General features: G+C 34.2%; 5 protein-coding genes across 5 annotated transcripts; 1 reads left to right on the top strand and 4 right to left on the bottom strand.

Moving 5' to 3' along the window:
• Positions 1-739: 739 nt before the first annotated feature.
• On the bottom strand, positions 740-3,513 carry LOC123199975 (zinc finger CCCH domain-containing protein 39-like). Its single transcript, XM_044615035.1, has 2 exons — positions 2,177-3,513; positions 740-1,242 (listed from the first exon to the last, which is right to left on the bottom strand). Exons 1-2 carry the CDS (start codon positions 2,937-2,939, stop codon positions 995-997), a joined length of 1,011 nt encoding a protein of 336 aa, XP_044470970.1. The 5' UTR covers positions 2,940-3,513; the 3' UTR covers positions 740-994.
• A 3,993-nt stretch (positions 3,514-7,506) lies between these two features.
• On the bottom strand, positions 7,507-9,177 carry LOC123201143 (transcription initiation factor TFIID subunit 15-like). Its single transcript, XM_044616607.1, has 4 exons — positions 9,090-9,177; positions 8,517-8,801; positions 7,851-7,921; positions 7,507-7,748 (listed from the first exon to the last, which is right to left on the bottom strand). The coding sequence occupies exons 2-4, from the start codon at positions 8,795-8,797 to the stop codon at positions 7,735-7,737; spliced, it is 366 nt and encodes a 121-aa protein (XP_044472542.1). The 5' UTR covers positions 8,798-8,801; positions 9,090-9,177; the 3' UTR covers positions 7,507-7,734.
• A 2,963-nt stretch (positions 9,178-12,140) lies between these two features.
• LOC123200158 (pentatricopeptide repeat-containing protein At1g08070, chloroplastic) lies at positions 12,141-14,629 on the top strand. Its single transcript, XM_044615304.1, has one exon. The coding sequence runs from the start codon at positions 12,239-12,241 to the stop codon at positions 14,429-14,431; it is 2,193 nt and encodes a 730-aa protein (XP_044471239.1). The 5' UTR covers positions 12,141-12,238; the 3' UTR covers positions 14,432-14,629.
• Positions 14,630-16,235: 1,606 nt separating this feature from the next.
• LOC123200383 (early nodulin-93-like) lies at positions 16,236-17,287 on the bottom strand. The gene is made up of 4 exons (XM_044615552.1): positions 17,127-17,287; positions 16,686-16,747; positions 16,525-16,600; positions 16,236-16,431 (listed from the first exon to the last, which is right to left on the bottom strand). The coding sequence occupies exons 1-4, from the start codon at positions 17,188-17,190 to the stop codon at positions 16,337-16,339; spliced, it is 297 nt and encodes a 98-aa protein (XP_044471487.1). The 5' UTR covers positions 17,191-17,287; the 3' UTR covers positions 16,236-16,336.
• A 2,512-nt stretch (positions 17,288-19,799) lies between these two features.
• On the bottom strand, positions 19,800-21,843 carry LOC123200353 (protein kinase PINOID 2-like). The gene is made up of 2 exons (XM_044615522.1): positions 21,207-21,843; positions 19,800-20,701 (listed from the first exon to the last, which is right to left on the bottom strand). Exons 1-2 carry the CDS (start codon positions 21,803-21,805, stop codon positions 19,849-19,851), a joined length of 1,452 nt encoding a protein of 483 aa, XP_044471457.1. The 5' UTR covers positions 21,806-21,843; the 3' UTR covers positions 19,800-19,848.
• Between the last annotated feature and the right edge of the window lie 880 nt (positions 21,844-22,723).

The following is a 22,723-nucleotide window of genomic DNA, read 5'->3' as shown; positions in this document are numbered from 1 at the left end:
CCAAAATAGACATTGATCATTTGATATGAGAAATCCTTTCGAATTCTTCCGTGCTGAGTGTCTTCAACATTTTTCCATGTAGACACTACAACATAAATTCAGTGGTTTATACAAACCCTCTAAGGCCTGTCAAGAAGAAACGCTTGAATGTCCCAAGCCTTATACTAGCTTAGATTTACAACATTAGAAATATCATTTCGCTCTCACTTAGTATTGTGCACACAATATTCTTGTTCATTTTTTTTTATAAAACCAAAAGCTTTGATGGTTTTGTTTAAACGAATGTTTTAGCTTTGTGGCGTTTGTTTAGATTCATAAATGAAACTCGTCAACTTACATACTTGACCGGCTCCATCTTTCAAAGATAAAACCATTAGTTACGCATAAAAATGATACTTGACAAATACTTGTCAAACTTGTATCGATGGTATGCAATAAACACAAATGCATATGAATTCAATTTAGTGTCATAGTAGGTTTCAGCTTTATCTTCACAAATGACTAGTTAGTAATTATCAAGAGTCTTGCATGAATTTAAAATATAAATGCCTGGCCCGACCACCTTGCCATGTCTAGTCTTGCATGAATTTAAAATATAAATAAGTTTTAGTTAGACTAATATTGTGTTTAAGATATTTAATCTGTTCTTTTGGTTTAAAATCAAATTAGTATGTTGAAATCAGGCATTTTAGTTGAGAAGTAAATTTTTTTTTTTTCCAGAAAATGTATTCTCAAACACTTTGATTTCAAGCACTGTCTTATTTGAATTTCCAAGAAACAATGATCAATTCAAAACTGTTACACAGATTTTTCATGACAAGGAGGGGAAAAAAAAAATTTCAGAAGGCAATGAACCAAATTAACCTATGGTATATCATCAAGCAAAAACAATCTGCAATTTTGTAAGCCTCTAAGACAATCACTAGAACAAAGACTTAAATTTTAACTATTAGAGCAAATATGCTAACGTTTAAAATATACCTTCTACTTGAACTCAACTCTCAACTTGACTAGACCAGTTGTGCACCAAGGGCATATCATCAAGCCAGTCTGCATAAATCCGATTGATTTTCTTTGGTCCTTTCCACTTAAATAAGCATGTCTTGCCCTGCCCTTCTTTGTTCGAAGCAGGCATGTTCACTGCAGTTGATGAATCATTAATAGGAATCAATTGAGGCTTTGTTGGAACGAAACCCGCATTCCCTGCTTCCACTTCAATGCGTCCACTGGTTACCTGTAATTCTGAGCACAAAACAGTTCACATTAGGGAAAAAGTTGACAAAGCAAAGGATTTGCTTGCGTATTATCAACCTAAACACATTGAATTAATCTACTAATCCAGTTTTGTAGCCTTCTCATATATACTTAAATGAATATGCCGACAACACAATCAATGGAATAACCAAAGTGAACAACACAACTTGGCAAGAAAAACAAATTGGTTAATAGATCTATAAAAAACCAAATACAAAGGTCCATAATCCCTATTCCCTTTCTATTCATAACTACATAAACCAATATCTATCCATTAATCATATCGATGTCAGAAACATGCTATTACCTCAGAAACATTACAATTTTTACAAATGAAATATGTAGTATATAGATAGCATGCTTATGTTGCACAAGTGACAGTGGAAGTGAGCACTAGCAAATACAGTACTTGCAAAAAAAAACCTTATTATCCTAATGAGATCCATTACAAATCACAATTTAACAATCAAAAGTCCTACCAAATACATAAAAATGAAAAAAAGAAAAAATGGTAACAGTGGTGCTGATAATTTACAGCTCAATCATCCCGTTCCAAACACCACTGACAAGACAATAAAGAACCAGGGCAGTATAAGCAGAACCAGCCAGAGCAAACTTATTGAATCAGAAGTCATAATCATTTCTTATCCAATTCAAAGTTGTTCCTTATGATTAACTTTGAATATGGTAGGTGCTAAGGACAAAACTAACGAGCACGCGATATAAGTTATAAATTCCTAGAGATGGACTTAACGCTGCTTCTAGGGAATAATACCATCAACATACTAGCATAGGCCAAAAGAGAGATCTACATGAAAGAAAAGATTCCAATTTTTTTTTATGCAATAACCATGATCATATCCAAATTAAGTTAAATATATAATCACAATTAAGTCAAACACAATAATCTAACATCATTTACCTGATTCCCCATGAGCAAAGTGGCATTTTTCTCCAAAGGGGCATTGACCTGTTGTCCACTTAGAACACAACTTTGTCTTCCAATATACAGGTTTGATACTAGTGTTGCTGACAGGCCTGTTGCTATCCGGTAAATTAAAACTGACCCCATGCACGAAAGGTGGCCCTGTAGTCCCAATGCTTATTGCTGAGCTCTCCCTGTACCTCCCCGAATCATCCCTAAACTTTGATGGATCTTCATGAAGAAAATTACACCTATCACCATAGGGGCACTCCTCTCCGTTGTAAAACTTCTTGCATAACTTCATCTTATGAATTATCTTCTGATCATCATCCCAATTACCACCACCAGCACCACCAAATGATCGATCCTCCTCAACACGGCCACCTCCACCTCCTACGAGTTCTTGCCAATTGGGAGGAGGCTGTCTTAAGTCCTCAAGACCATGTGCAAAGTTGCAATTCTCACCATTCCTACAAGTACCCTGCTTAAATTTTGCACAGACACGCGTCTTGAAGAAAATGTTAGTTGTTCCTTTATTAATTGGGGGGTTTAAAGATGGATTCGTCCTAGGAAATACTGAAGTGTTTGATTGATTCTCTTCAAAGTTTCTAGGTCTCTTGAAAGGAGGTGATTGATCAAATTGAGGATTATGCTCATATTGTTGCCCATCATTCATCTGATACTGAGGCCAGACACCAATGGCATCACTGTCTACTTGCTGTGGCGCCAAAAAAGAAGCGCTAGGGTTGGGAAAACTCATATTGGTAAATTTTTAGGGTCGAGATTCAAATCACGCCCGTAATATACTAAATTTCGAAATCAATATATATAAAATTTGGATTCCAAACTACATAAAAAGTAAAATGTTTATGAAGAAATCAGGATCAAATTTAAAAAAATTAACTGCATAATCAAATTATACCCAGATGAAGCTTTGCGCAAAAATGGAATCTCGTCGAGGAAAATAATCAACTAACAAAAACCAAACGAAATTTAAAAAACCCGTAAAACAAAATCAGTTAAGCAAGGTTGAGGACGAACAACGAATATTCGTATAAGGCAAACCAAATTTATACTACAGTCAAAACGAAAATTCAAAGAATAGAACATTAAAACTCAAAACTTCAGCAAATAATCAAAGCTCAGAACTTCATCAATAAAACAAAAAAGAGAAGTAGAGAATAAAAAAATATATGCAAAGTAGAAAAACCCTAGCCGCCTACAAAAAGCACTTTTGAATTGAAAAGGAGAAATTTTGTTAAGTAAAACCTAAAGTCCGAAACCAAATAGGACTTGGCGTAATACAGACGGACAGACTTGAAATCCTTCGAAACGGCTAAATCCCCGTGACACCCAAACCCTAGTATTAATTAGGCCAACCAACTATTTCCCACCCGAGTTTTAATGCACTGTTAGAATATACCTATAGTATTTTAAAAACTTAAACACCCTACCTAACTAATTTTTAATTATAGATAAAAATAAAATTATCGTTTTATTATTAAATCTCTTAAAAGTTAATATTATTTTCTTTCTCATATTTTAAAAATGGCCAAAGGACTATTTCCCACCCAAGGTATGTTTTTTTCTGTAAATTCCTCCTCGTTAACTTTGAAAAGTCTATTTACCTACCTATAGACTGTTAAAAAAAATGTCAGGTTGATGGATTAAAGGGTAAAATCATCATTTTATTTGTAATATTAAAAATAAACTTAAATTTAATTTTTTTTTTACCCCCAAACCCTAACAACTAAAATTTTTTTCCCAATCCAAGTTTTCAAAAACAACATTTTTCGCCCTAGCGTTTCCAAACTTTCGATTGAATTTTCTAGCAACGACTGACGATCTCCAGACAACGTCTCTTCCTCCCCGGAGTCTCCTCTTTCCAGTCGTGTGATGTCTTCCCCTCCTAGATGTCGTCGTCGACGAAGACGAAGCATCTTCGTCGAGATGAAGACGATTTGTCTTCGTCGACGACTACTCTATACAGTGTCGAAAGTATACGATCGAAAGGAGGGGCCATCGAAGAGGGAGAGTAGGTGCTTGGAGATCGTCAGTCATCGCTGGAAAAATTAGATCTGAAGGTTTGGAAACCCTAAGGGGGAAATGTTGTTTTTGAAAACTTGGGTTGGGGGGAAAGTGTTAGTTTTTAAGATTTAGGGGGGAGGGGGAAATGATATGACCAACGGACTCAGTTAAGTTTAACGGTCCATGGGTGGTTAAATGAGATTTTCAAAGTTAACAGAGGGAATTTGGAAAAAAAACATACCTTGGGTGGGAAATAGTCCTTTGGTATTTAAAAATTAACAACTTCACTTTCACCTAAAGTTTGAAAAGTTAATATTTCATCAATAGAGTTTATTTCTCTTCTCCGGTTACCACTATTTTAGTCGATAGTTAACGCTTTCTTCCTATTTTTCAGATTCGGTTCCAAAAGATGATCACCCACCCTAAGAAGGATGATGAAGTGTCATTTGAATGATGTGATAAAGCTTCATCATCTAGATTTGCATGACAAAAGATCGTCATTTCTCAAAGAAAATCAGTAAATGATTTTTATAGGAAAAGATTAACAACTGAATTCTTTAAGCCATTAGAGATGAAACCTAAAAATAGAGAAAAAGTGAATTTTTTAAACTTAATTTTAAAAAAAAAATTATCAGTTTTTCAAACTAAGAGTTTTAAGATTTAGTAATAAAATAAAGATTTCATCTTCAATTCTAACAAAAAATTCTAATGGGGGTTAGCTCATAAGTGGATGTTTGAGTTTTTAAAATACTATGAGTGTGTTTTGAAGATTGAGCTAAAACTTGGGTGGAACTAGTCGTTTGGCCTATTAATTAATTAGTAAATTAATTATAATTTGTCATGACTAATTATAGTTCTTAATCTATAATTAAGGCGAAGGAAAAGTCTAAACAATCAATACCCGAATCCATATTTCTTGGACTGAGATTCAAAAAGATGTTCAGAGGCCCAATAGGGTAAATATATTTCGTATAAGCGAGCGACAGTTAAACTAGTAGTTTAACACAAAGCTAGAGCCCAAATGACTCTGAATATTTAGTTGCAAAGTATCCTGTGAAGAGAAAGATACCTCGACATATATAATCAAATGTTTTAAAATCGGATTGACTATCAATCTAATTAAAAAAAGTAATCCAATCTAATGGATAGTTAAATTAATTAATTATTTAAAAATAATATTTAAAATAATTTATCATTAAATATATGATTTTAATTATCTTAATATAAAAATTAATTTAGTTTGTTCATATAAATGCTAAAATTTAATAAATGAGGTATTGAATTTAAATACTGATGATGTATTTTTTTTTTGAAAAAATTGATTTTTCTTTTTGTTGATAGGTTAAATTCAGGTTTTTATGTTACTGAATTATTCGAACCAAGCGGTTCAATTTGATCTAACTACAAAAATGATTTTCAAGCGAATCAAAACACTTTTTGCTAGTAAATGACAATCCAACTGGTTAGACCGGTCATCTGACCCTCCTTTCAAACCATGAATATAACCATAAGAACCAACTTTAATTTATAAGAGAAAAAAAAAAAACCTAAAACATAATAGTTTAAAAAGTGAATTGAAAAGTGTTTTGACCTAATCATATGTGATTAGTTTCTTCAAGAGATGTTTTGGTTAATCGGACCCCCCTATTAGGTAGATTAAACGTTAAGTTTAATAACCAAACTCACAACCATAACATCAGATAAGTTAAAGTTTAATTTTAATATAAGTTTGTTGAGTCTTGGTATCTTTCTTGGGGATCCCAGGCTATCCTTGGGGGTTGTTTTGTGCAATCTTGACAATAGTTAAGACATGATAAGCTCCTTAATTGGGCTCCTCTTTCTTTACAAACTAAGGTGCCAAATACAAAATGCAGAACAAAGCTGGATGAAACTGAGCTAAATAAACAAAGGCAATCGATAAACGGCAGCTATATTATAAATATTCCTACATGCACCCTCGACCCTATATGTTGTGCTAGGGGAACTTGCTCACTTGCTCAAGATCTGAAAACAAACAGGTTACATAAAGGTAGGTCAGAGTAAACAAAAGCAAGAATCTCTTAAAAGCTAGGCAATGGAGTGTAGAGAGGAGACAACAACATATCTAAATTTGCCCTTTTGCCTAAAGATAGTCCCATACTCAACTTGCCCATTAATCAAGTGCTTAAATATGAAGAACTAATAAGCTCATTGTGAATCCACTTTATTGTTAGCTAATTTGCTATAGCATGGATTCAATAAACAACTCATGTTGTAGCAATCAAGGGGTAAAACAACAGAGCTTTAAGCCTTTAAAAATGAAGGAATGCAAAAGCAAGGAAGGAAAAGTTAATTTGACTCGCTTTCAGATTGGCATTGCTTCTGTGCTTTTAAAGCAGAGAGCATCAGGTTCTTCTCACCATAATTATATATATTTCTTTGAGATTTGATGCTTAAAGGGATCATAAATTGTTGCTAACAGAGAAAGCTTGTCTTTTGAAGTGAACTATTCATTTTGATTCCTTGAATCTTTTGTGTCTTCACTTTTTACATGCTCTCAAAATTTTCCAATATTTTTCCTTTGCATTGATTGAATTTAAAGTTGTGTGGTAGTAGAACTTGTTGGGGTTATGTTTGAGAGTTGTTTGAAGTTTAAGGATAGATCATAGAGCAACTATACGAATAGATATAAAACCATTATATGTATTGATTTTTTTTTTTTGTGGCAGGAAACCCACTTGAGTTGGTCCACATTTTCGGGGTCAAACCAATTATATTAAATAGGTAGAATTCTAAGTCCAGTAACTAATCGTATAAATTCTATTAATTTAAATCTTAAACTTAAACCACAGATTTAAGTTATGAATTTTAGTCAAATATGAGTCATAAATTAGAACTATAGATTCAAATGATAAAATTGAGTCAAACTCAAACTAATTAGAATAAAATAATTTTTTATTCGAATATAAACTTGAACCAAATCATTTTTTTAATAAAGTTGTTTGGGTTTAAAAAGATGACAAAGTCTTTGCATCTTTGAACTCCTTTTTTGTTGTGGTCCAAACTTCACATTCCTCAGGTATAATTTTGTCGTCGTAGCCTTCTTCAGCCACAGCTCAGCCGTCTTGTGCTTTTAGTTGAGCCATTGAAAGAATATTCCAAATTGAAATGGTCTCCAGTGAATATAGGAAAGCCACTTGGGTTCTGGCTAAAGGTTGTTAAATCGACATTTGATGCCCTTTTTGTATGAAGGTTTGAAGTGTTTGGATGGCTAACTTTAGATTATATATATATATTTCTTCATTAATTAAGATTAAAAATGAAAACAAAGAAAAAGAGACTTCAAAAGCTCCATGCAGACTATAAATTAAATACGGAAAACGCAGTTACATGGCATGCTTGCTTCAGAAAGAGAGCTTTCAACCATAATCAACCTAACTAGCTAAATGATATTAATATCTCCAGTACAGGAGTAAATTAGTACTGCAAAGAGATCAGACGTGAAGGAAGCAAGAGGTAGATATAGTCTTCTTAGTTAAGTTATTTTCCTAATCTGCACCACCTGAAATTAGAAAAAGCAACAAAACGAAACAAGTATTACAAAACTGAGATTGTACTGTATTAACTAACATATCTACCAAATGATCTCTGTAAAGTTTCCTACCATATCCTCTTGGTGCTCTACATCTGAAGCATTCTGTCCTTCTAGCATAGTTGTGAACTCCACATTCCATTCTGCAATTATCGTTTTTATGCATACCATTAGAGTATTGTATATGATAAATGGCTGCGAAATTCAAATAAAGAATTGAATTGTGTGGGCATAGTACTATATAATGAAAGAATGCTAGCTGCCGCAGTTTCTGGAATTTTTTTCATAATAATTTTGGCAGTGTACTCTCTATCATCAAAGAATGCACATGTATATATCAACATGGAAGTGGCCACTTTCAAAAGGCAGCTCCAGGATCATCTCTTTCGTGGGGATGAAGAAGAATTTATACAAACACGAATATAAAAGTTAAAGAGTAATAGAGAATTGGGGCCACAATTGGATATTTCAGTCAAAACATTGAGATTATTTCTCTATAAGTTCTTCCTAGAAAAGGAAATGAACTTGGCAATTAACAATGTTTTGTTTATTCATGAATTGCTTGAGTAAAGATGTAGTTGCTTTTGATCGGTTTTAGTTCTGAGTTAGCACATTCACTTGCGAAATGAATGTATATATAACTACTGCTGATAAAAGAAATCCTTGCTCAAAAAAGAAAATTAAAGAATGCAGCAATCAATAGTATCAGCGGAAAGCAAAGTGTTAATGTGAACTCACCTGGGGCAGGTCCAGTCACCAGGTCTAGTCGGGCCATCATCTTGTTTCCTAGATCCACATACATAGCAGTGTGATCGGCTGGCAAAATTGTGAGCTCCGCATATCATGCGATTTTCAAAGTTCATAGCGGAGCAATACCAGTCTCCAAGACGAACCACTGGCCAGGTTGACGGATCAGGGCCACCATACCTAGGGTAACCGCAACTCTGGCATGCTTCTCTCCTTTTGAAATTCTGGTTTTGGCAGGCGGGACACATCCAATCTCCTGCTGACCAGCTCATTTTTCTATCCAGTAGGAATAGGTCAATATATACACTATATGAATTATCGTTCTAAAATATATGAAATGCTACTGTGTGTTCAGGAATTAAGAAAAATAAAGTATCATGAAGTTACAACCCTCCACAAATTTAGAAAGAAATTTCTATAATCATGGAATCATGGTCTTCAAGAGCAATAAATGCTCTTCTGTAACAAAAATATAAACTTCCTATGGCTTCAGAAGTTATCCCACTGTAACTGTATTCACTGGGTTAGAAAGCAAACATAAAAAGCTAAAATGGAGAAACTCACCTTACTAGCAATTGAGTTGTAGCTAGGAAGATGTAGAGGAGATTGTAATATTGTAGTTGGTGTTTTTGTGGTGGAGTTAGGACTTAGGAGGGTTTTTATACTTGGTAAGGGGCGATGGGGCCATTGATGTTGCTCTATCGTATTTTTTCCTTTTTTCAGATGTGGTCTCATGTAATGAGATTCCTAAAGTAGAAGAAGATTTAATTCTGAGAGATTGAGATAAACCTGATCATTCATCTCCAGTGAAAGAAGAGCTAAGCTAGTTACCGTAAGTTTCCACTCATGGGCCTTCTTTATACGATTCCCCTGGCTTTATCGCAAAAGAAATAACTTTCAAGCATTATTCTCTTCTTTCTCCATATATCTATTTCTAGTAAGGTGCTATTGGGGGAGACGTTACTTGAAAGGTGGCTAGCTATCACATTTTACTTCTTTTATATCTCACGTGGAATTATACAACTTGAATTGCATGCAGAAATATTTTCCAGGAGGAGGCTTTAAGTAGTTCCGGTGGCACATGAGACAGTAGAAAAGGTTGAAAGAAAACATTCAAACAGTTCCCCCCTTGGAATCGATTCCTCATAATGCACATCTATTGCCAAATTCTCTTTTCATGTTTGGATTCCTTTTCTTCTTCAATAATTCAAAAGTTATTTCAGGATTCACATCTCCAGCCATTGGCTCTTTTATTTTCTGCTCATTCGCATTACATAATCTGTATATGCATGTCATTATTCCAGATATGACTACACTTTGTGTGTTAACATGTGTACACATAAAGCCATGGAACCAAATGCGATCATGAAATTCCTTGCTCCTGATAGCCGGCCAAGTCTTGTAACATCAGGTTCAAACTAGGAGAGGTATATTTGGTCGGCAAAAAAATACTCATTTTTGTATAATTGAACTAGAAATCGGAATGTTCTCGGTAGCTTTAGAATTACGATTGCGGCGGCTTGACGCTGCAGGGAAGTATGGGCAGGAAGGAGAAGCTTGTTTTAAATTATCTGGAAAGTAGCACATTTTAGGTGGGCTCCTTTAGGTTTGAATTCTGAATCTAATGATCATTTTTACAATCATTATATTTAGATGAATTAAAAATTTAATTTTGATATATCATTAACGGGTATCTTAAGATTTTCATTTTTTATTACTTAAACTATCATTCGAGACTGTAAAAATCATATTTGCCTTAGCCTAAAATTTGTTTGATTAATTGGTATGATGAATGCTTCAAATTCAACCATCAAGACAAGTCAGAAGATCATTGTTCATGCTATGCTCTGAAAGTTTTTAAGTAATAAAAAATCTAAAAATATGTCTGTCCTCATGCGATTAAGTAAATATGAATTAAAGATAAATAATATCTAATTATATAATGACACACATAAGTATGTACATATTAATATACTCAAATGGATATGCATAATATTACTCAAAAGTTTATTGTAGATGGTCAGGTATCCACTAAATTGCAGGCATATATATCTCCTACGTGGGCACAGAAGGGGAAGGCAAGAATAGCATATTTTTGCTATTGCAAATAGCAACCTTGATATACTCAATTAAAGGCCGCTGTCCGTGAACAAATCATAAGAGTTTCTTTAACCATGACATGTGCAGGGTCCATATTGCTGACACTTCTAACATATTCAACTCCACCTTGGCACATATGCTTGTATGTTGAAATATTTGGATTGGATAAGCAGGAATCCTAATCACCGTTTTTTTATCAGATATGATGAATATTTTGCATAGAGATGACAGTTGTTCCCTCCCAGCCAGGTCTCCACCTCAATCCGAACAAATAGAGAATTTCTCAAAATAAGTAGATAGGGAAAAAAATTCTAATAAACGAGAATGGAGATAGAAACTTTACACCCCATAGCTGCCCTCTCCACCTAATTTAAATAGCCTTTTTTTATTTTAAATCATTATCAAAAATCCATTCTTATATAAAACCCAACCCTAATTTATTTTTTCAATCCCATACTCTACTCTTTCATCGATAATGATCTCTCTTTTAAATTGTCTAATTAAATATATCTATCTATTATTTTTATTATTTTCAATCGTATGCATATGTGATTTTTTTTCTTCTTAGATTAATTGGTTCACTTGTTTCTTTTCGTAGTTTTGGGTTCAATTTCATTTTCGATTCTCTTTGTGAATTGGTGGCCTTGGAACTTTAAAAAGATGAAGTTGGAACCTTTGCCATATAGAATCTTATATCTCTTTAAAAAATGGTTGCAAAACAATAGCGTTGTGATAGGAATATATTTTATGATTGTTGTAAAGCTTAGTTTAATGGGTAATATGGCTTCACGAACAAGTCTTGGGCAATAATTCTATCAACCAATAGTTGGAAAAATTGTAGAGATGAAACAAGGATGGGAAAAGGAAATGTATTTTCTCACAAAAAAGGGACAAAGAAATGTTTCATCTGATAGAGATATGAAATAGGAAATTCTGCCTCACCTTACTCCGTTGTCATCTCCAATTCCGCATAAAAGCTTTAAACAATATTGTTCCATCTTTTTGAATAATACTTGCAGAATCCACGTGCATGGTTGGATTTCCCGTGAAATATAGTCGTTGCTTTTGAAATATTGAATATTCCTCATATAAATTTATATATAAATGTCTTCCGTTACCTCTTAAAAATCTCGTAAAATCATTTTTTTCAAATGAATATTTTATGGTTTAAAAGGTATATATATTTTATTAATCTATGAAAGATTAATATTAAATAGATATATATTTATATAAAAATATTTATATGTTATCATGTGATTGAGTTTTATTTTATCTTTAATTTAAAACTATTCAATCACGTGATGACATATATCAAATATATATATATGTTCAAGATGAATATATATATTATTATATGATTAAATAGTTTTGAATACTCAATCTATTAGGCTCTGTGACCCCAACCCACATGAGATGTCTGCATGCTAATGCTGTGCTAATCCCGAACTAACACTACAGTATTGAATAGAAAGCAAGTTATACCCAATAACAATGTTCCATAAGATATTTTTGGCGGGTAGTCTAAGGAAGAACTACCAATTAACCATAATTCAAATTCTACCTGTTGCTTTTATCTCTTTACTCTTCACTCTTCACTTGTTTTGCCAAAAATTATGTTGCTTTCTCCATCTTCACCTCTCCATATCCTTCCTTCATGTGACCCTCCCTACAAGCTTCTTCGAGACCACCCATCTCTGGCTCTTCTCTCCAAGTGCAAAAACATACAAGACCTCAGGCAAGTCCACTCTCAAATCATCAAGACTGGCCTCCACAATACGCAGTTCGCCCTGAGCAAACTCATTGAGTTTTGCGCTATTTCGCCTTTCGGCGATCTTAATTATGCCCTTTTAGTCTTTAGAACAATTCAAGAGCCCAATCAAGTGATTTGGAACACCGTAATTAGAGGACATTCATTGAGCTCATCGCCAATTTTGGCTATAGAATTCTATATTCGCATGATTTTATCTGGGGTTGTGCCAAATTCTTATACACTTCCTTTTGTCTTGAAATCCTGTGCAAAGCTCGCTGCTAGTAGTGAAGGCAAACAGATTCACGCCCATGTTCTGAAGTTGGGGCTCGAGTCTGATGCGTTTGTGCATACTTCGCTTATTAACATGTATGCACAAAATGGTGAATTGGAAAGTGCAAGATTGGGTTTCGATAAAAGTTATCTCCGTGACGCAGTTTCATACACTGCTTTGATCACTGGGTATGCGTCGAGGGGTTGTCTGGATGAGGCTAGAAAGCTGTTCGATGAAATTCCAGTGAGAGATGTGGTTTCTTGGAATGCTATGATTTCTGGTTATGCTCAGAGTGGGCGATATCAAGAGGCGTTGGAAGTTTTTAAAGAGACTTGTAATGAAAATGTTGTTCCCAATGAAAGCACAATGGTTACTGTGCTCTCGGCTTGTGCTCATTTGGGTTGTCTTGATTTGGGCAACTGGATTCAGTCTTGGATTGAAGAACATGGACTTGGAAATAATCTTCATACAGTTAATGCGCTTATTGATATGTACTCGAAATGTGGTGATTTGAACAAGGCCCGTGAATTGTTCAATAGTTCAAAGCAAAGGGATGTGATTTCATGGAATGTTATGATAGGTGGCTATACTCATATGAGCCACTACAAAGAAGCATTAATGTTGTTTCGGCAAATGCTGCGATCAGATATTGAGCCTAATGATGTCACCTTTTTAAGCATTCTTCCAGCTTGTGCTTATTTAGGTGCGATTGATCTTGGCAAATGGATTCATGCTTATATAGACAAGAACTTTCGAACACTAAACAATATATCCCTCTGGACAAGTCTTATTGACATGTATGCTAAATGTGGAAATATAGAGGCAGCAGCACAAGTTTTTGATGGCATGAATTCCAAAAACTTGGCCTCTTGGAACGCAATGATATCTGGGTTAGCCATGCATGGAAAAACAGATAAGGCTCTTGAACTCTTCTCAAGAATGATCAGTGAAGGATTCATACCGGATGATATCACATTTGTTGGTGTCTTATCTGCCTGTAAACATGCAGGATTACTAGATCTTGGACGCCAATATTTCACCTCAATGATCCAAGATTACAAAATTTCACCAAAATTGCAACACTATGGTTGTCTGATAGATCTTCTAGGCCGCGCTGGATTGTTTGATGAAGCAGAGGCTCTGATAGGAACTATGGGAATGAAACCAGATGGAGCAATTTGGACTTCATTGCTGGGAGCTTGTCGGGCTCATGGAAATGTGGAGTTGGGTGAATCTTATGCGAAAAATCTCCTTGAACTAGAGCCTGAAAACACTGGGGCTTACGTACTATTATCAAATATTTATGCAGGAGAAGGTCGATGGACTGATGTAGCAAGAATAAGAACCAGGCTAAATGACAAGGGAATGAAGAAGGTTCCTGGTTGTAGCTCAATCGAGGTTGACAGTGTAGTTCATGAGTTTCTTGTGGGCGACAAAGTACATCCTCAGTGGAAACAAATATACAAGATGTTGGATGAAATCGATACACTCTTGGAGAGGTCTGGATTTGTTCCTGATACATCTGAAGTTCTCTATGACATGGATGAGGAATGGAAGGAAGGGTCCTTGAGTCACCATAGTGAAAAGTTGGCAATTGCCTTCGGTTTGATTAGTACTAAGCCGGGGACAACGATTAGAATTGTGAAGAATCTTCGTGTATGTGGGAATTGTCATTCTGCAACAAAGCTGATATCAAAGATCTTCAATAGGGAAATTATTGCCAGAGATAGAAATCGATTCCACCATTTCAAAGATGGTTCGTGCTCATGCAATGACTATTGGTAAAATTCAGACCTTGGATGTATAATATTTCGGCTAAATTTGAATCCCCAGTAGGTGGGTTTGGTAAGATTCATAACTCTTTTTTCTCTCCACGTATTTGTTTTATATTTTGGCACAATACAGTTAAACAATTCAATACTTTACTTCCACTGATGAATTCGGTAAAGATTTTATTATTAAGAATATGTTGATCAAAACTAATTCAATTATTATTGCTATTCTAATCGAGGTAGAGACTGTTGAAATTTTGGAAGAATTATTGATGGATTACCATATATAATTTTGGAATATCAGGGGTATAATTGTAATATTACTTTAAAAAATGGGTCCAAAAATGGGTAACAAAAATTTGGTTCGATTATCCGATAGTTTTGGTTTGATTATAAATCGGTTAGTATATAATTTATCATCAAACCAAAAATTTGGTTTAGTTCACAAATAACCAATTTTATTCACGTCAACCTTTTGAATTACATTTAACCTTTTATACCTTGTTTATATAGAAAAATAATTTCTTACTAAACCAAAATAAGATAATTATCATATTTTCATATGAAGCAGAACTAAAAATTAATTTTGAGATCCTCAATTACAATTTTAAGAAGGTTTAAATTTGAGATTTATTAACATAGTTATAAACTTTTAAATTATTTGATATATTAGTGCTAAGCCAATAACTGTTCGGTGTGATTCCACTCGGTTTGAACGGTTGAGTAAAGTTGTTCGTTGAAAAAGAGAAGAGAAAAGTTGAAACAGTGACAAAAAATTAAAGAAAAAGAAGGGTATAAGCGAAATAGACATTCCATCAACATGTGCTTTGCCATGGCCAGGTTTTGGTCAAGTGATGCCAAACTAGACCTCTCAAGGGCCAAAAGTTTTAGCCAGCGTAATAAATGTACCTACTACAAGAAATAGAAATGGGGTATGTTAATACGCAATTTATAAATCGAGTATCGCGTGAAGAGATTGTGAGATTTGGTGGAATATTGATACGAAATTTGGCGTAGTAGTTGGCGGTAGAGAGAGACAAATTAAGCACTCAAGTTTTGAGAATCTGAGTAGTCTGATGGTTTCTCTTGAATAGTGAAGCCCCTGGTTTTTTCACCCATAATACCTACCCAGTGAAAAGCTGCAATGGACAATTAGGTGAACTTTTAGATTCTTAATGACAAAGAGTCTTTGAACTGATTCTGGCAGTAGATAGATAGGCATGGATAGGAATACAAACAGTTGTATTATCTCTCAACTATAATTCCATTCCGAGCAAATGATGGTGGGTAATCCCTAATTATGCTGAAAACAGTGGGGATTAATTGGTATCTGATTCTGATCCGCTCAGTTTATTCACTTGCTCACCCGTTCCATGAAGTGGCCTCCATTTTTTTTTTTTTTCTGAGAGTCTCTTTGACTCTATATAAAATATATATATATAAATATATAGATGAATCCCAGAACAGTGAAGCCATTGGATTGAAGCAAAAGTGATCAAAATGTAAAACCATGGGTAGCCTTCCATGTGCAGCTGCTGCAATGTTCTTGAGATCTGAACAAGTGTCCTAAACCAAGGGCTGGGATCCTCAGTTCGTGTTTGCCCAGTACCGCATAAGTATAGACAGTAGTCCATAAATGAATTGAGATGATATTTTCCTTTATTTGATGGTTTCTTCCTTACTGTCTATGGCAAGTGAACAGATCTCAGTGCTTAACAGATAATAAAAGCTTTGGATAATCGATTTTTATTAATAGTTATATATATAAAAAATATATAGATGAGATAATCTAATTATTAATTTTGTAAATATTAAAATATTAATAAAATAATTATAATTTTATTTATATAAAGATAAATGAGATTACATATGCTTCTCAAAAGATTATAAGGACAATAATATTTATCTTGAAAGATATCTAGAACGCTTTCATGTCAGATTGCTTGAAAGAATTCTTCCTTGCCGTCGCCAGAACAGTCTTGTCAGCAACTATGAAGTATGCGGCGCCCGCCACTGTAATTGACCAACCAAATAGATTTAAATAACATACACAACCTCACAGCAATGGTAAAAATGACGACAGAATTAACAAGGATGGTTAATTACCTGTGGAGATTATGAGAGCTTGAGCTGTATGGTTGAGATTGGCTCTTGCCCATGGCAGCTTCCTCACACTAGCCAGCTGCATTTCATTTTAAAAAGAAATGTTGAAATTAGAATGCAGATGCTATCTTATTTATAAATCATGAGGTATTTATAAGACTTACGGTTGGAATGGCGGTGGCAATGCTAGCAACAACAGCTGCTTTGGCTCCCGCAATTACACCTTCTGTTGATTAATCAAAGACAAACAATTAGAGCTATATATCAATATATATATAAAAGCAAAATTCACAGACTTTTTGGCCCACAACATCATCCTTCTTGAAAGTGGAATATGAAAAAAGCCAAATATTAAATTTTCTGTAATACTTGAGGCCTGCAAAAGGGTCATTCTTTTGACAATGGAGAGAGCTAGAGACCCTTTTTCCTTTTTTAACATATAGGATACTCATGAAACAATCAGTATCTGTTAATCGCCTAGCTATAAACAAAATGATAAGAAAAAATTTAACATGTTATCTCATGATGATCTTGGTGTAAAAGATAAAGTTGAAACAGGTGAGCCAAAAACGAAGGATAAGGAAATAAAGGTGACAAAAACACACCATGAGCGCAACGCTTAACCAAGCTAGACCTCTCAAGAGGAGACTGAGCCACAATTTTTTCCATTATAAGAATGTAGCTTGAAGAAATGCGAATGGGATGTGTTTAAAAGGAAGTTTATGATGCACTGCATGAAAATAAAATGAGGTTTGGTTGGATATTTATAGAGAAGGAATCAAGAAGGAAAGAGAGATGTCACCTTGTGTTGTCTGCAAAAACTGAGCCACAGTTTACAGAGTTTGATGGTTTCCCTTGAATACTGAGGGTCAGAAGTCAGCTGTTTTCTCTGTGGCTTGCTCCTCATGTGAAAATGCCCCTGGTTTTCCACATAAATCTTTCAGAAATAAACAGGTGAACTTCACTTAAAATCAATGGGAATCTTTTGTAATTATAGGGAAAACAAAGGGCATAGATATTTGGTCACTTCATCTACTTTTTCTTATTCAATTCAGTTAGACAGAGATCCATAAAAGTCATTCTAATAATTAATAATGTATTGAAAACGTGATTTCAAGTGAGAAAAAATGTTGGGAGCCAGCGGATTGATGCCCAAAACCATGGGTAGCCTTAAATGTGTGTGTGTGTTTTGGTTATGAGTTTTAAAACACTAGGTATATTAAAACCTATAGAGTTACCATCAATATGATAGATTCGGGTGTTCTACACTGTTTGGGTTTCAGATCCTCTCTGTCTTCTTCTATCTTATTGAACCCACTGAGAAATCTTGTAGTCCTTTTGAATTTTCTCTACTTCTTTTCTTTTACATTAGTTATTTGTAAAGATTGAAGGGACTTTGTATTATAAATTGTAACATTCTTTTATACTTTAATGAATGTAACCAGATGATCTTCTGTGTCTGAGACATAAGATTTCTTTTATGAAATTTGAACCAATAATAAGCTGCTTTGTGCCTATAATCTTTCATTCTTTCATGTGTTTCAATCCTAAAATCTACAAACTTCTTTTATATATACGTGTACGTATATCATCACATGAATAGATATTATTTTATCTTTAATTTATAATTATTTAATTATATTATTATATATTGTGTACTCAAAATGGATATTCATAATTTTATGAAAAAAGAAATAATAATAACTTACCCAGTCTCATTATACACAATAAGTGTAATATATTTTTCTATACAAATGGACCATCTGCCAAAAAACACAAAAGGATTTATGGCTACCGGATCATCATCATCTTCCCCAATATATTGCTGACTCCCTTGCATGTTCTGCCATGTGTGTGCTCTTTCTTCTTTAGTAATTTGTTCTGTTGCATGATGAAAGATAAAAGGGCGTCACTTTCTCAACTGGGTAAAGAAATTCGCGTGCTTCTGCAAGCTGACTCCTGACTGACGGTCCCCATTTTCAATTTTCAATATGTCTATCCATCATTCATTCACTTTAGTCAATGGAAATTATGAAAGAGAGGACACAGGGAAGTCAATTTATACATTTCGAGAAACAATTTGTAAGGAGTGATTCTTCCTACCCCACCCCTTTCTTCTCTTTTAATTCCACTTTCCTATTCTGTACTTTCTCTCCATCATTTCTTTTAGGCCAAGAGACTTAATCCCGCCCAAGGTTTAGTGTAACTTGATCACACAGATCTGTGCACAGATTGCACAGATTTGTGCAACTTTACCTGGCTATTTTAGTTGAATGGTGGGTGGTTTTCACGTCAACAAACTATCAATGATAGAGTTGACGATACACTGAAAGAAGAACGGTTGTTCAAGAGGAAAAATATATTTTTTGCGATTGTAAGTATAATATTTTAAATTTTAAGAGGGTGCGATTATAAGTATAATATTTTAAATTTTAAATAAAATCATTAAATGACAATTTTACTCTTTACAATAATAACAAAATTTAATGAATATTTAAATTTTCATAACTTAACGAGTGAGAGTATGAGGTTACAATAAACCTTGCACGGAAATAAGTCTTTCGGCCTTTTTTTTTATTAGAGTTTCTTGATCCTAGGATCCAATTGAACATCTCAACCTACATTATCTTCCATGTGAAATTTTCTGACAATCTAACATAAAATTAAAAGTTAAAAAACAGCATATAACCATGACTTCAAAGAAGCTAAAAACCATAAAATTTGGAAAACTATGTCACTGAAAATGAAAAAGAGTATGAACAACATTAATTATCTACCAATAAGATGTCCGGGTCAAACTTGGCACGATCGGTTGTGAGAATGAAAAGATTAAAGGCTTACCCAAACTATGTGACTGTCACATTTGTGGATTTCGATTGAGGCTTGGGCAATATAATAGAGATTGGAAAGCGTTATGGTGACATACTACTATTCACACGCAAATTGTGATAAAAGAGTACCCATCTGAGCATGTTGATGACAGTAGAAATATAGGACCGAGGGTGTGTGCAACAAAGACGAGATTGAGCAAAGGATGGATGGTGGAGAAAAGCGGCCAATGACATTGACTTGTAAATGGTAGAGATGTAAAATAATTATAGATCCGATTATTATATTTTAAATTTATCTACCGAACTGAAATGGTGAATTCTCGTGAATAGAAAAAAATTTATATTATATAAATTCATTTACTGTGATATTTAACACTAATAAATAAATTAAATAATTAATACTTAATCAATCATTAACAAGTAAATTAATTACATACTGCAAAATAATAATAATAATAAACAAACTTTCATTTAATATTTTATTTACATTTTCCAGTTAGAAGTAGTCAAAATGATGGGGTATCTGATAAGGTGCATCTCTCTCTCTCTTGCTTAACTTTGGTAAAGTGTTTCTAATCTTGCAAAGATGGTGGTCATTAGGAACCTCTGGAGGTTTAATCGATCTGATTAATGCCCAATTAACACCCTTGAAGAACTCATGCCTCTTGATTTCTGCAGAACCCTTTAAGCTTCCAATTCTCTTCTTGGGATTCTTCACCAGAAGCCCGCTTATAAGATTTTGTACTTTGACCATTTCTTCGAATTCTTTACTGCAACTAACGCCAATTCTTGGGAACGTTAATGGCTTTTTAAGAATGTTTATGAGTGTTTTCTCGTTGTTTTCGCCTTTGAAAGGTGTTGTCCCGAAGATCATCTCGTACAAGAACACCCCGAAGGTCCACCAGTCCACGGCGCTGCCATGGCCCTGCCCGGAGATCACCTCTGGCGCTAAGTATTCATGAGTCCCCACGAAGGATTTTGACCGAGCGTTGATGGGTTCAGCTACTAGTTCCAAACTGTCTTCTTGAGTGCCTTCGACTTGTTCTGTGATTGTCGTGATTGTAACTTTCTTCTTCCTGGTTGACGCTGAGAAACAAGATAGCACTGGCTGCATTGGTGAGGCACAAGATGGAATTTTGCAGTGTTTTTCATACTTGTCAATGGCTTCCAGGCTGAACTTTGGCTTCAGGAGCTTCGGCACGACCTCGCATTTGAGAGACAGATCGAAATCCGAAAGCATGACGTGCCCATCTTGTCTAACCAGCACATTTTCTGGCTTTAAGTCTCTGTAAACTATGCCCATCATGTGTAAATACTCTAGAGCCAAGAGAGTCTCAGCCGCATAAAACCTGATGAATCAATTAACAACATAGGACTTAAAACTCTTAGCCATATTTCCTTGTAGAAGTCAGGGGTCTAAATTTAATAATCCAATTTGTTGCAGTGTATGAGCTTTTTTTTTTAAAATGCTTTAAAAAATTTTGATATCAAAAAAAATAATTTTAAATTCAAAATAAGTAAATTAATTCACTTTTAAATATATATTATTTAATTAAATTAATTAAATTATAATTTTTTTAAATATAATATAAATATAAAAAATAAATATGAAATATATATAGTATAAATATAAAAAATAAAATAAAATAAATATTAAAAAAAAATTATATATTTAATTATTTATCAAAAAATTTTGTATAAAGTATAATTTACGAATTGACTCAGTTTGAAAACTTTTTTAAAAAAATTTATCATCCCAAACTGAACAATAAATTTTAAACAGATTGATTCGATTTTATTGTTTGGATCGAATTAGTTACGCTCATATTGAATTTTATGAAACAGCAAACTTACTTGGCCGATGAAATGTTGAAGCTCTTCCCCGGTTGTCGTTGGCGAGCGGCGTACAAGTCTCCGCCGGGACAGTACTCCATGACTAAGCAAGAGTAATGAGAGGCCTCAAACTCTGCGTAAAGAGTTGGAACAAAAGGATGATCGAGCATGGTTAAAATCGCCTTCTCCATGTCAGCTCTGTGTAACTTATTCCTTACGGCGAGTGCTTCTTTATCCACTACTTTCATGGCGTAAAAGCACTGCGGCAGCCCCACCACAGGGTTCCTTAACTGGCAAAGATAAACATTCCCCAAGTCACCGCTGCCGAGCCGGCGCAGGAGCCTGAAATGGTCTAGACCGACTCGACCTTGCGCTCTTCTGAGGATTTTCATGGCTTCCCACGCGGCTTGGTTGGCCTTGTGCGGCTTTCTGGAGGAGCAAAGAGAGTTTTCGGCGGTTGAGGAGCAAAGAGAGATGGAACTACGGCGACTACCGAAACTGAGGTTGCTCATGAAACTACAGCTGGAGTCGGGTACCGTTATGGAGGAGGAGCTGCTGTCGTAGTCAGATTCATCTCTGTTAACGGCGGTCGCTGCCATTGTTTTTGCTGGAGCATGCATGTAGTGTTTGAACGAAGAAGAAGGATTTTACTTCTCTCTTTCCCTTGCTTTTCGGGGCATTTTATATCAATTCAAATATGTAATTTGAAGGCCAAATTTAATTAACAAAAGTAACCCATATAAGTTTTATATTTTATAAAATTGCCACTAATGTTTTCAAAATACCACAACATTGCAATAATAGGAGCACTATGTTGGAATTGAACTTATTCGAGTTAAAAAACAAACACAACTCAAACAAACCCAAAACACGTTTAACTCAAGCAAACTCAAGTTTAAAAGTTAAATATTTTTTAATTTAAGTTTTAAAGATGTTTGACTTGTAAAACTCGTAATCCATATATCAAACCCTACGGGTTTAACAAAACTATGAAATATTAGAATTTGAAAAGGTTTAAGTTCAAATTATTATCATATTCATAAAATCTTAATTTATTTGATATAATAATTATAAATCTGATCACTATAGTTTGAATTTATTTATTTAATTAATATAAATAAAATATTTAATTATTGAAAAAATAATATTATTTTAATAAATTTTTGTTCAGTCAAGCTCAAAAGTTTAGTGAATTCGAGATAAGCTCCAAATCCAGCAGCCCCTGATGACATGATCTGCATTTGAAGATCCAAAAGAGATTAGATTAATTAATTATGTTTAAGGCCCGGTAACTCATTGACTGACAGACCCACTAGGTTTTGTTTCTGACAGAAGAAGTGGGTTCCAGAGAGGAATATTCATGCATGTATGTACATGTATGTATGAAAAGTAAAAGCCTTTTATTTTTTAACATAGTTAATGATATTGATTAATTAATAGTCATAATTAAACTCAGTAATGTTGCTTTAATAATCACTAATCATGACTTGTCTTGAAACGCATGCATATAGAATTTCGTGGGAATTTGGTTATTTTGA

This window comes from Mangifera indica, chromosome 17 (assembly GCF_011075055.1).
Source record: "Mangifera indica cultivar Alphonso chromosome 17, CATAS_Mindica_2.1, whole genome shotgun sequence".
Lineage (NCBI taxonomy): Eukaryota > Viridiplantae > Streptophyta > Magnoliopsida > Sapindales > Anacardiaceae > Mangifera > Mangifera indica.
The sequence above is the reverse complement of the archived record's forward strand: the minus strand, read 5'-3'. Positions and strand labels throughout refer to the sequence as shown.

Excerpts from the sequence above, each read along its gene's own strand:
- LOC123201143 (XM_044616607.1), bottom strand. The coding sequence starts at position 8,797 with ATGAGCTGGTCAGCAGGAGATTGGATGTGTCCCGCCTGCCAAAACCAG. Across the intron at positions 7,922-8,516 it reads GGTGACTGGACCTGCCCCAG|AATGGAATGTGGAGTTCACA; the intron begins GTGAGTTCACAT and ends CGATAATTGCAG.
- LOC123200353 (XM_044615522.1), bottom strand. The coding sequence starts at position 21,805 with ATGCATGCTCCAGCAAAAACAATGGCAGCGACCGCCGTTAACAGAGAT. Across the intron at positions 20,702-21,206 it reads TTCAACATTTCATCGGCCAA|GTTTTATGCGGCTGAGACTC; the intron begins GTAAGTTTGCTG and ends TTGATTCATCAG.
- LOC123199975 (XM_044615035.1), bottom strand. The coding sequence starts at position 2,939 with ATGAGTTTTCCCAACCCTAGCGCTTCTTTTTTGGCGCCACAGCAAGTA. Across the intron at positions 1,243-2,176 it reads CTTTGCTCATGGGGAATCAG|AATTACAGGTAACCAGTGGA; the intron begins GTAAATGATGTT and ends TTTTGTGCTCAG.
- LOC123200158 (XM_044615304.1), top strand. The coding sequence starts at position 12,239 with ATGTTGCTTTCTCCATCTTCACCTCTCCATATCCTTCCTTCATGTGAC.
- LOC123200383 (XM_044615552.1), bottom strand. The coding sequence starts at position 17,190 with ATGGAAAAAATTGTGGCTCAGTCTCCTCTTGAGAGGTCTAGCTTGGTT. Across the intron at positions 16,601-16,685 it reads TTGCCACCGCCATTCCAACC|CTGGCTAGTGTGAGGAAGCT; the intron begins GTAAGTCTTATA and ends AATGAAATGCAG. Across the intron at positions 16,432-16,524 it reads AGCTCTCATAATCTCCACAG|TGGCGGGCGCCGCATACTTC; the intron begins GTAATTAACCAT and ends GGTCAATTACAG.